The 12,959-nt window shown below is 31.4% G+C and overlaps 3 protein-coding genes across 3 annotated transcripts; 2 read left to right on the top strand and 1 right to left on the bottom strand.

Annotated features, from left to right (window-relative positions):
* The first annotated feature begins 1,055 nt into the window (after positions 1–1,055).
* LOC132803804 (putative receptor-like protein kinase At3g47110) lies at positions 1,056–2,487 on the top strand. Its single transcript, XM_060817349.1, has 6 exons — positions 1,056–1,179; positions 1,440–1,542; positions 1,728–1,854; positions 2,030–2,149; positions 2,257–2,328; positions 2,449–2,487. Exons 1-6 carry the CDS (start codon positions 1,056–1,058, stop codon positions 2,485–2,487), a joined length of 585 nt encoding a protein of 194 aa, XP_060673332.1.
* Positions 2,488–6,976: 4,489 nt separating this feature from the next.
* Positions 6,977–9,486, top strand: LOC107403850 (acyl carrier protein 1, mitochondrial). Its single transcript, XM_016010762.4, has 2 exons — positions 6,977–7,258; positions 9,075–9,486. The coding sequence occupies exons 1-2, from the start codon at positions 7,055–7,057 to the stop codon at positions 9,249–9,251; spliced, it is 381 nt and encodes a 126-aa protein (XP_015866248.2). The 5' UTR covers positions 6,977–7,054; the 3' UTR covers positions 9,252–9,486.
* Positions 9,487–11,719: 2,233 nt separating this feature from the next.
* LOC107403854 (putative invertase inhibitor) lies at positions 11,720–12,638 on the bottom strand. The gene has a single exon (XM_016010767.4). The coding sequence runs from the start codon at positions 12,478–12,480 to the stop codon at positions 11,911–11,913; it is 570 nt and encodes a 189-aa protein (XP_015866253.1). The 5' UTR covers positions 12,481–12,638; the 3' UTR covers positions 11,720–11,910.
* Between the last annotated feature and the right edge of the window lie 321 nt (positions 12,639–12,959).

Here is a 12,959-nt window from a genome sequence, read left to right as displayed (position 1 = left end):
CAAATCCTTCGCTTGTCCCGGTTGACAAAATTACTTCTTTACAGCAACACCTTGAGAGGCCCAATTCCACAGATTTATATATCTCATTGCTTTGGCCTTCAATTACTAGATCTAGCTTATAACTTTCTTACTGGAAAAGTTCCCACAGAGGTTGGATTGCTATCTAAGCTTAAGGTGCTCGATTTCAGCTTCAACTATTTAGACGGCGTAGTATCGGATTCCATTGGAAATCTTTCTTCTCCCTAGTGTTTCGGTTTGGCAGAAAACAACATGCATGGACGCATTCCAACCAGCTTTGGTCTGTTAAAAAGTTTTGACGTCTTTTCTTTCTTGCGGAGGCTGGTATGTCTGGGTGCAATTCCTCACTCCCTTTCAATAATCTTTCTTCTCTTAGATTGTTTTATGTAACAAGCAACCAACTTCATGGAAGCCTACCTCCTGACTTGGGCTGCAATCTTCCCAACATCCGGAAGTTTCCATTCGGAGACAATCAGTTTGGTGGACCAAAAATGCCTCAAACCTCGTGTTTTTTAAAGTCGCCATAAACAACTTCAGTGGGAAAGTGCCAAGTTTTGTAAGGTCGTCCAAGTTGAAGAATCTGGCTACTCAATCCAACAATCTCGAATCTCCTGAGGACGATGATTTAAGTTTTCTTTCTTCTCTTGCATATTGCTCACACTTGCGAGTTTTAACAACTTCTCGCAACAATTTTCAACTCATGATCTTGCCCAAATGGATTGGCTACTTGTCAACTGAGCTTGTACAATTTATCATGGGAGAGAATAGGATACATGAAAAATATTTCCATTGAGATCGGAAATCTCATAAACCTGGAGATTTCAGGCATTGAAGAAAATCAACTCACAGATCCTATACCCAGTTCAATAGGTAAATTACAAAGGTTGATTTATATATACCTTGATTACAATTAGCTCTCAGGTACTGTCCCTTCTTCTTTAGGAAATTTCACGCAGTTAAGTAGACTGTATCTACTCTCAAATGACTTGTAATGAAGCATTCCATCAAGCCTTAGAGAATGCAAGAGTTTGACATTAATGTATCTTTGTCAAAACAATCTCAATGGTCCTATACCAAAACAACTTACTGGTTTGTCATCCTTATCCACTGCATTAGATTTATCCAGCACCAGCTTGATTGGTCCTATCCCTACAGAAGTAGGTAAGTTGGTAAATCTTCCCTTCCTAAATGTTGGTGATAATAAGTTAATTGTTGAAATTCCTGCCACTCTTGGTCCCTGCACAAGCTTCGTTTATTTGTATTTGTAAGGAAACTCGTTGCAAAGGAATATTCCCTTATCTTTGGCTTTTTTGAGAGGAATCGAACAACATCTAGCAACAACTTATCCAGAACAATCCCAACATATTTGCAGACTTTTCACTTCTTGAACATATTGAACTTATCGTTTAATGATTTTGAAGATGAGGTTCCTGTTCAGGGAGTGTTCAATAATGCAACTGCCCTTTTTATAGTGGAAAACACAAGGCTATGTGGAGGAATACCCCAATTGAAGCTGTCTAAATGGTCCTCCAATCCCTTCAAGAAGCATTAACTATCTTGCAAGGCGAAGATCATTATTGTTTCTGTTGCTTGCGGACTTGAATCAAGCATTAACTATCTTGCAAGGCGAAGATCATTATTGTTTCTGTTGCTTGCGGACTTGTTGCATTGATTCTACCAATGCTTTTGCTTGTATTTTGTGTGTTAAGGAAAAGAAGAGAGTCAGCAAATTTGGAATTCACATTTAGGATTCCTTTATTGAATGTATCATATGGAGATCTTTTTAAAGCTACTGATAGCTTTTCTGAAGCAAATTTGATTGGTTCTGGAAGTTTGGTATTGTATACAAGGAAATCTTAAATCACCCAAAAGCACAAGTTGTTGATGTGAAAGTACTAAAAACTTCAAGAGCATCAAAAAGTTTCATAGCAAAAAGTAAAGCCTTGAAAAGGATCAAGCGCCAAAATCTTGTCAGAATTATAAAGGGATGTTCAAGTATCTATTTTAAAAGAATGATTTCAAAGCTCTTGTTTATGAGTTTATGGTTAATGGGAGCCGAGAAAAGTGGCTACATCCAAGTCATAGTGCAAATTTGGGAGAAGAACATAACCTTTTGAGTCTTATAGACAGGGTAAACATTTCTCTTGGTGTGGCAGATGCTTTGGATTATTTGCACAATCATTATGATGTGCCAATAGTTCATTTTGATTTGAAGCCAAATAATGTTCTCTTGGTCAGCTTCCCATCCACTTTCCTCAGAACAAATTAGCTCTCTTTGAATACGAGGGTCCATTGGATATACTGCCTCAGGTACAATGCATTCATGACTGATTGATTTCTGCTATTAAAATTGGAGTTGGTTGTTCTGCGGAGCTATTGAGAAACCGAATGGATATTGGTGACGTTGTTTCTGAACTTTATCACATAAAGGATAGACTTCTTGGAACAACCATGCACAGGGAGCATTAAGAACCGTCCAAACAGTAAGCATTCTCTCACTAATTTTTACATTATAAATCAATATATATATATTTTTTAAATATATAAGAAATGGGAAATGATACCTAGTGTTCCATGTATGAAAATCATGTCTTAACAATTTATCATATTTAAGTTTTGTCTACATGATGAAAGGCTCTATAAGTTCATAAATTTTCAGTATTTGATTACAACAGAGCACTCTGTTCTGAAGGAGAACGCGGTGGTTTTTTAGGAGGAGGTATTCGAATTGGAGGGTATGGCCAGCAGTTTAGCAGAAGTGATGGTAGAATATTTCATGCCATTTAAACTATTTACCAGCTAATAAAATTATAGTCTATGTATTAAATAGTCTAGTCAAGTCAACAACAAATTTTCATTTTTTACTCTCCTCCTCCTTTATGTTATTATATTTGGACAGCTTTATATGGCACCTCTATTACTGCAAAAATTTAATTTGAAAATTGACATGGTGCCATTTGACTTATGTGTTATGATACCTGTGTGGTCTATTTTGGTATTCATCTTCATCTACTTAATGTATTATAGGATGATATTCATGAGGCGGATTGCTCTTGAAAAATATTAAAATATTGCTTTGATTTTGTGTTTGTCCACAAATGTTGGTTTACATATTATATACCATTTATATTTTGAATATTTATATAGAAGAAGGATTAATACAATTACATATTGTATGATATTCTAAAAAAATACATATGTTAAATCTAGTGATTAAAAAACATACATATAGAATTACAGAATTTATGCATATATATATGCATGCATATCCGAACAATTTAGTTGGAGAATGTGCCATAATTTGCTATCAAAATGTTGAATAAACTACCAATTTCATCATATGAATAATGTAGAAGCAGGAGGTTTGAAGAAAGACACCAACAACGTCATCTTCGTGCGTTTCTGTTTAATTAGTTATACTATTTATTTTTTTTTTTTTTTTAAGAACTGTGTCGTTTTATTAACCTTAAGTTGTACTCTAATTCTTGAAATTTTGTACTCCATCCAGAAAGGTTAATTAAATCTAAAGACCCTAAATTACTTAATAGTACAAAAGTATGTCTATCAATTTGTAATTGTACCCATGATATAACCAAAAGACAAAACAAGATGGAAAAGATCAAAATAATTACCAAATAAATAAATAAAAAACCAGCAGTGGGTTTCTCTGTTTAGTATATGAATGTCTATATATATATATATATATATATATCTATATATATATATATATATATGTATATTATCACATTGGACACTGGACACTCCTTTTATGATCAGTTTAGTGAACTTCGAATATAGATCATTGACATCTCAGTAGTAAAAGTAATTATTATTATTATTACTATTATTATTATGACAATGATATGAATTACTCTTCTATCCTAATATAAAATACATATATATATATATATATTATGATTACGTTTAAAGAAATTATTGTAATTAATAAATCCAACATAAATACTAGAACATTATTAATTTAAAGGATATGCAAGCGCATGCATGTTATTATATACAGTTTATGATGATCATAAACGTAGGATGGATGAAGATTTTCACGCTAACTGAAAATGAAAATCACAAGACGAAGGATCACAATTCAAAGAAAAACAATCCGGTACCTTCCTTGAGAGACTTGGATCCATCATGGTCAAATTCTTGAATCCCAATAAGAAAGACTTACTATTTTGGCGTTCACCCCCTAATTTCATGTAAACATAATGTTGTTTACACTAGTGAGTTCCTTCAGTCTCATCCCAGATTGAAGCAATTAAAATCTCCTTCAACGTCCTTATTCCTTGATTGGAGTACGTCTACTCTTAATTTACTAACCAATTTAATCAATTATATGAGCAATGTATATATGTATAATTACAAATTGATGTGGAGGTTAACTAATATTGCAAGTTCAAACATAGCCAATTAGGCAAATTAAGCATATATAACCATTGGCAACTCCTTAACCAACTTGTGTTGGAGCTCCTAAAACTGACCCTGTATGTTGTGCTCAAGGTGATTCCTTTCTCTCTTTCTCTGCCCTGCATCAGTTTGATTGCTCTGAGATAATTAATATATTAATTAAATAATTTTTCATTTGCTCTTTCAGTATTTAATAAAGATTTTTTTTTTTTTAGTTTTTGAAAAAATTTTAGTATATTTAAAGAGTTACATAAACCCATATCTCTTTTGACTCCTGAAGTCCTAGTAAAAGAAATTATTTATGTTAGCTAGTGTGGTTTTCATTTTCTTGATATTTACTTATATATATTTATATATATGTTCGTGATCCTTAATCAATAAATAAAGGCTATCGTCGTTTGAATGATAATATATTCTTGCTTTCTTTCAAAAAAATAAATAAGTAAATAAATAAAATAGTCTTGCTCGTATTCCCAATCACTTTTTAACCTTCTTTCCTTTCCACCGAAAAACAAACAAACAAAAACAAAAAACATAAGAAGTAGAGGAAAAAGAAGAAGATCCAACTTTGCATTTGTACTTGGAATGGCAAAAAGAAACCAAAAAAAAAATAAATAAATAAAATAAAATAGTAAATAAGTAAACGAGTAAACTAAATATAAATATATAATCAAAATTAAGGATATGTCTTCTAAAGATGAGTTAAGCTTGAAAACTATATAAATTCAACGTAGTACGTACATACGTAGCTTCTTTATTTATTTATTTTGTGGGATAAAATACGTACATTGTAACTAGTCACAGCAATACATCGCTTTATTTTCCGGCTTTCAGCCATGCACTTTTCAGAGTGTTACAAACATGACTTCAATTTTTCCAAATTGAAAACCATATTCTATATATTTTTTCAAAGAATTAGCACTGACATTTTTTTTGGTAATTAAGAATTAGCAACATTGAGCTTAATAATTATTAGTAATGCATTCCCCTTCTGGATGACAAACTAATCCATAAGATTGAAAAGGGGAAAAGGAAAAAAGAAAAAATTTAACAAGAATACAGATAATCATGAATTGGCTTCTCCATGACACGTTTAATTGATCAACATCAGAAAATGGCTTCAAAAACCCATACATCTACCTCAAAAGGATAAAACCTTTTCTATTGGAAAACTGCTACAATTACCAAAAAATTTATTAACTTTTAGGTACCAATTACTAGGACTAAAATATATGATTTCTTATAATTATAAAGCATGGGCTAGAAATAATATGCTTAGAGGAGTTTGTTATTTAGGAAGAAAGGGTACTAAATTGAAGATAAAATTGTATTTGAATAGGTCCATCAAAAATTTCTTTTTTTATCATTTTAGGTCTAAATTTTTCTCTTTTGTAAATGTTGAAAAGAAAATTTTGATAATCATTTATAGATCTAATTGATATGTTAATGAATCATGTATCAAAATAGAATGTAAGACAATGAATGTGTAATTAATATGTTAATGAATTATGTATCAAAATAGAATGTAAAACAATGAATGTGTGCATTTCTTTGTTTTAAGTGATGAATTTTGGCCATTTAGGATTAATTGTCAAACGAGCGGATTGGACTACATTATATATAATAATATATATAATTTTTCTTCTATCTAAGAAATCCTGCATAAATTTTATTTGGGAGACCTTGATTTACGTTTAATCAAGTGCTTTTTTAAGGTAATTTGTACTAAATTACATTTAAACTGAAACTTCAAAACAAAATTTATCCACGATTCTTCGAATGAAATAATATAAATATATATTGGAAATGGTAGATCTTAAAATTATAGCATTAATCTCAAGTTGCAAGTAAAAAGCTTCAGAATCTCTTGTTCTTTGCATGACTAGCAAAGCTGCTAAACCCATAAGAATATTGTATCTACGCCTGCTTAACCCAACAGTGTCCTTTGCTTACTGCTTTTAATTAAATGGCACGGAAAATAAGAAAAAAAAAATTATATGATAAAAAGTTACAAGACAAAAGACGTAGGTAACTTTAGGGGGGAAAAAAAAGTTATATATCTTGGCAATTGGCAAAACTACAATGATTATAGAATGGTGAGATACGATTAATACGATTTTACTAAAAATAAACCATGATCAACTATTGATTATGAGATCAAATAAAAGTAAATTTATTTGAAACTAAATCCAGGAATTCAATCAATATTTATGTAAAATAATATATGTGGCATTATATATATAAAACAATGTCAAAGATAAATAAATAAATAAAGAGTATATGGGATATTATATACTATCAAAAAAATTAAATAAATTCGATGCAATGGTTGAGAAAAATTAACATATATATATATATATATATATTTAACACTATTTTTAATTTTAAATAAAAATAATTATGCAAAACAAAAAATAACTTTGTTCAATTTAATATTTAAATTCCGTTAAAGTCAAACCCAAAAAAAAAAACAAACGTAAAAAAAATATATAGCAATAAGCGAGGGAATATAACTCACGTGGCAAGCACGTGTGCACCAAGTTTTCTCTGAGTCTTTTGGGCAGCCTCACAGAGGGTAGAGAAAGAGAGAGCTCTACTTGGAAGCCAGAGAGAGAAAATGGCACTGAGAGCAGCCATACTTCGCCATGTCCGAGTCCCAGTTCAAATCCTGGCCGTACGGTCATCGGAGCGATCATTATTTGGTGCTGGAAGCTTTTTCCGATCGATGTCGTCTCACGGCGATGATCGACCTACCAAAGACGAAGTCACCGAAAGAGTTCTATCCGTCGTCAAGGACTTCCCCAAAGTAGATCCTTCTAAGGTTCGCCCTTCTTTCTCTCATTTCTTTTTTTCTGTTTGTTTCCCGTGAAAATTTTTCTGTTTTGCTCACCACGGATAAATTAGAAAAAGCTAGTAACTTCACCCAATTGATGCTCAATCTTGGTGGATTTTTTTAACTTTTTTTTTCAATTTTTTTTTTTTTTGGGTGAAAAATGAAAATGGAAATTATAGTATTAGATTAGGAACCTGTTATTTTATTTGTTATTGGGTATTTGATTTGTGCATTGCTAGATGTGGTTCAATTTATTTGATTATTCAGCTAAAACCCTATTCTAAGTTGGCCCAGCTAACTTTGTGTAATTGGTAAGCCTCATGTCCTAAAATATGGAGAAAAAGGTACCCTTTTTTTTTTTTTTTTTTTCCAATACTCGTTGGGTTGGAGGGAAAATAATCCACTTGGAATTTTGGATCTGCTTCTATTGCTGCTTTTTCCTTTAATAGTTCCGAGTGAATGTAAAATTTATAATGATGCTTAGTGAAAAATCTTAGTTTTCATTGCTAAGAAGGTGTATTACCCGTATCTTTCCGCTTTAAAAAACTAATTTTGGAAAGCATTGGCCTAATGTGGGATGCACCAAGTAGAGGCAGGATCAAATAAGAAAATGAGAGATACTACGATTTTTTTTCTGCATCAGGATATTTTTATAGCTAGGCTTGTTTTGAAATGATAACCAAGTTTTCAAGTTAGAAGATTTTGATTGACCGTAAGTACCAAATGTTTCACTAAGAATCTGTTGATTGAACACTTAAAGGATTTTCTAGCTGATTTATTGTATATATTAATCACTTTTTCTTTAGCCGTTATCCTTTTTTTATATCTCTACATAGAGGTTTCATTGGTTGGTAAATGTTTTCAGTAAATTAGCCATAGTCAGAAGGAAGTGTGCCATTCTGTGATCTAATTAAGTTTCAAGTTTTTATTTCTTTGATATCCTCTCGCTCTCTCTGATACATGTCTTGTCTTCAATATAGTTTCATGCTGCATTTAGCTTGCTATGGGATGGAAACTTTGCTTGTATATCATCTAGATTCTGTAGTTGATATTTATCTAGTATATACTTTTCCACTCCTTTACAATGTTGTTGCATTGTCATCTGCACTGTGCAATGCATTTGACCACCGTTGCAAGTAAACATTTTATTTTATTTTATTATTATATTTTTTTGTAGTAATAGCCTTTTACATGCTTCTTTATGTTCCTACGTTGATCTATATTCTATAAACTGAAAAAGAACAAGACATAAATTGGAATAGGGAAGAAAGTAGGAGAAAGAGATAACTAAAGGAAGGGAAGTATCAAAGTTTTAATGTTATTGTGATTTTTAAGTATTCTTAAGATTAGTAGAAATGGGGTAGGGGTCATATATTTCAGTTAGGAAGTGGATCTTATGGTGCATTTGAAAATTTAAAAGCAATCTTGGTTAAAGTTAAGGACACTGTTCAATATAGAGATGTGCTTTTCTTATCTTTACAGAGTTCTTGAGGCATAGGGTTGTTGGGAGTGTTGCACTAGAGCTCCTTTTGAAGTGACTTTCTTCGCTTGGATGTAAACGTGAGAAAGATACCCTGATAACTTAAGAAAGTGTGTATTTTTTTTAAATCTCTGTTGTGTCCAAGGATTCTTATCTTACAATAAAAGCGAATTCTGGTGAGAATTGGGAAACAGAAATAGAATTCAAAGTTTAGATTTTTTTGGGTCACAACAAACTATTCTATAACTTTGATATTGAGATGATGTAATATGTTATTGAACTTCTATTTTATGGCTTTGAGGAACCTTTTGCTATTATATGCAGGTGAGTTCTGATGTTCATTTTCAGAAGGATTTGGGCTTGGATAGCTTGGACAATGTGGAGATAGTAATGGCTTTGGAAGACGAGTTCAAGTTGCAAATTCCAGACTTGGAAGCTGATAAGATTGATTCCACTCATCTTGCCATTGAATACATCTATAACCATCCTATGGCTGGTTAAGGTCCTTAATAGCTTTTCGATTTTAGAAGGAAATGATGCGTCCAAGCTTTTTTCCTTTTGTCCTTTACCCTTCAATGCTTGTAGAAATTTTATCATGTTGGGTGATGGAAAATAATTTCAAATCTGTTTGGAAAAACAGCAGTCTTCTGAGAGTTAGACTCAAATGTCTCTCAAGTAAAATTTTAATGTCATTGCTGCATCTGACTTAAACAGTCACATTATTTTCTCTGATCAATTCATTGCTTCTCCATGTTCTAAACTCTCAAATCTCGATTTCATTTTATTTGTTTTCTGTTTTGTTTTGACTTGTTTTTTGGGTTTTCGATGAAGTTATGGTTAATGTAACCAGGACTATTCTTTTGTTGTTGCACTATTGGAACTGAGAGGGCAAAACTGCGCATTCTATACTGATTAAACTTTCAACGTAATGCAGAATGTTCACCATTTATTGTGGAGTTTGATTTTTCTTTCCCTTTCTCTCTCAAAAGAAGGAAAGGAGGAAAAAGTATTGTGAGCATGGAATTTTTTTATTTTTATTTTTTTTTATCGGAATTTTGGGCGTGATTATCTCTATTAGTTTTCTAATTTTCATCTTAGCAAATTCTTGCATCTGTACCCTTTGTGTTAATTGTACAGTTTGAATTGGTAAAATTCTCTACCTATTTGCTGCGTATAATAGGCATTTTAGTGCTTTAAGCAGGTGAGTATATGCAGTAATAAACAAATGAAATTCCAAAATCTTTTCCTCTTTACCATTTAGTAGATCCAAAAGAACAAGTTGATCTATTTCTTCCAAATAATTGCAATAATGTGAGAGTGAGAACTGAAAGTGGGAAGTCGGTATTAAATTTCACATAAACCAATGATGAATGTTCTAATCGGAACACAGAAATAGAAGGGAGGGTGGGGTCTGCAGGTTGTGAATTTCTTCTGATTAGCAATTTGGATAATTACTGAACTTCGTCCTATGCAAAGCAGACTCAACCTTTGAACCATTTATATGAAAATTAAAAAGGGTGCCCCAAATTTATACAAAAATCCATTCAATATTCCCAATATGAATGCTGATTTGGATTTGATTCTAGAAGTACATATTATTATTGTCCACATTTGAAGTCTGTCTATAAAGAAAAAGCAACCAACCCAAAGTAACCGTGCCTTGAAGTTACTCCAAAATGTATGTTTGTAGACTATTCAAAATCTTGCGGATTCTTTTGTCATGCAAAATAATTGCTTTGAAACTAATCTTACCGTTTGAGTCCCTATTTAATGGTAATAACCATGTCTAGGTGCAAAAGATTCAATTTCAAAAATGGAAACTACTTTAGTTTTTACTTTGAAAGCAAGTTTGAACTTATGTATATATATATATATATATATATTGGATAAAAAAATAATATATATCTGATTAATTACTTCATGATTAATTTCCACCATGAATTATTGTAATTTTAGTGGTTTTTAATTTTCTTGGCCCTCATGGATGTGAGTCATTTTCTATATATATATTTATATATATATATATATATATATATACGTATATATCCTTGTTTGAGATTTAATCTTCTCTAGTTAGCAACAAAGCAACCATTGCTGGAGTTGATTAATAGATCATTTACTTTTATCCATATATATATATATATATATATATATCTATAGATATATGTATATTTCTTTTTAAATACACTCATTATATTTTCTTAACAAGTATGATTTTTATTTTTATTTTTTATATTTTATTTTTAAATGGTGTCCACTACGAAGTCGGAATTAATCATGTGTAGGATACTTGTAGGCTTGTGGCAATCAATTTCTTTGGCGTCGTATTATTATTTTAGTTTATATATATAATACCATACTCAACATCATTAGTTATGGAATACTGATGTACATAATACCATACTCACCATCATTAGTTATGGAATGCTGATGTGCTATATTTTCTTTTCAAAAATTCATGATCAAATAGCTGGACCCAATGGATTGCTCATTGACAACAAAGAGTATTAATTAAGACTCTAGAATTATAATTGTATCAAATTCTTATTGTAATAAGTAATTAATCCGACCCCATGTAATTAATTAGGTATAAAATGTATCTATACGTACATAGACCGACCTTGTTTACACTTTAACACTACAATCCTTTGGTTTGTTTTAAAAGAAATATCTCTTTCACCAAAATTTTAATTTTATCTATACAAGAAGTTTCCATTTTCTTCCACCCTTACTAAAATCGGTGAACATTTAATTTGATATATATATATATATTATACCAAATAACTTACCAAGTAAATTATATATAATTAAGATAATTATTACAACATATATATATATATATATTTATATAATGAAATTTTTTATTGTGGATTATTTATGAATACTAATATATATTAACTTAAAAAAAAAGTATTACAAGGCTTAATTGGAAGCTAAGTTTCTCTTGTTCTTGATGTTAGAGTGAAAGCTCACTATTAATATGCTACTACTAGGAACTTTCATATATATATATATATATATATAATTCTCTACACAATAAATTAAAATACATTGCATAAAAATAAAGATAATAGAGAGCCAATTAACATGGCTAATTAATAAACACACTCAAAGAGTGAATAAATAAATAAAGGAACCAACAAACAAATGCGAAATTGAACTAATTAATCAACTCAAATGAATTTATTAGCATGTTAATAATGGAAAGCGAAATAGCAGACAACTGAAACACATCCTTGTTTCTCTTCGTCAATGGCGAAACAACATCTTTTCTCTCCCCAAACCCATCTTCACAACTGGTAGCGGCGTCAACCACCGAGCTCAGCTCGACGTTGGCATCCGCATAGTGCTTGGACTTGTAAGCTTCCATGGTTTCTTCAATGGTTGAAACGGCGTCGCTGTAAAGTTCCATGCAGTCCTTCAAGCAAGCTTTTTGATACGGTGTGAGCGTCTTGTTTTTGATGATGAGGAGCTCCTTGATGAAGTGCCTCGTGCCGGTGACGTTGCGTTTGATGAGCTTGATTGAGATTGAACCCAGTTGGCGAAGATTTGAAGCGCCGCGGCTTTCTGGGGAGGATTGGAGGGACGCTACGCAGAAGTTGTAGCTTAGGTTTGGATCAGTTTTTGAGCATCTTTTGCAGGTTTGGTGGATTAGATTGGTGGAGGAAATTGCATGGAAATAGGAGAAGAAGAAGAGGAAGAAGAAGAGAAAGGATGGTTTGTTCTTCATTTTTTCTTGTTTGTAGGGATATTTGGTTTGTTTGTTTTTGTATCACTTTGGTTCTTCATGGAAGGATTAACTTATATAATTGGTGGGAATGGGAATTTTATTTTATTTCAATTTTTTTTGTTTTCTGAAAATAGCAGAAGAGATAAAGGATGCTTTGGTTTGAATTATGATTATTGTCTAAAGAAAGAATAAAATCATTTATTATGTATATGCACCATACAATACCAAACATACACGCAATAAATAAAGAGCAAGTAAAATAAAAGAAAGATAGGGTTGAAGATAATCATTTCCCTTGAAGAAATAAAGAAAGGTTTCCTAAATTTGTATATGGAAAAAAAAAAAAAGAAAAAAAAAAAGAAATGGAAAGAGCTTAAATTAATTTTCTTGGTTCTAAAGCTTTCGATGAAAGGAGCAAAAGCTTAAAGATTTATAATGATAACTTGCAAAAATTTAAACTTGCAAATGGTGTATGATAA

The sequence above is a fragment of the Ziziphus jujuba genome, chromosome 5 (genome assembly GCF_031755915.1).
Source record: "Ziziphus jujuba cultivar Dongzao chromosome 5, ASM3175591v1".
Classification (NCBI taxonomy): Eukaryota; Viridiplantae; Streptophyta; class Magnoliopsida; order Rosales; family Rhamnaceae; genus Ziziphus; species Ziziphus jujuba.
Note: the sequence above shows the minus strand (reverse complement) of the source record. Positions and strands in the feature narration are given on the sequence as shown.

Excerpts from the sequence above, each read along its gene's own strand:
- LOC132803804 (XM_060817349.1), top strand. The coding sequence starts at position 1,056 with ATGTATCTTTGTCAAAACAATCTCAATGGTCCTATACCAAAACAACTT. Across the intron at positions 1,543-1,727 it reads CAATTGAAGCTGTCTAAATG|GAAAAGAAGAGAGTCAGCAA; the intron begins GTCCTCCAATCC and ends TTGTGTGTTAAG. Across the intron at positions 1,855-2,029 it reads TGATTGGTTCTGGAAGTTTG|AATGATTTCAAAGCTCTTGT; the intron begins GTATTGTATACA and ends CTATTTTAAAAG.
- LOC107403850 (XM_016010762.4), top strand. The coding sequence starts at position 7,055 with ATGGCACTGAGAGCAGCCATACTTCGCCATGTCCGAGTCCCAGTTCAA. Across the intron at positions 7,259-9,074 it reads CCAAAGTAGATCCTTCTAAG|GTGAGTTCTGATGTTCATTT; the intron begins GTTCGCCCTTCT and ends TATTATATGCAG.
- LOC107403854 (XM_016010767.4), bottom strand. The coding sequence starts at position 12,480 with ATGAAGAACAAACCATCCTTTCTCTTCTTCTTCCTCTTCTTCTTCTCC.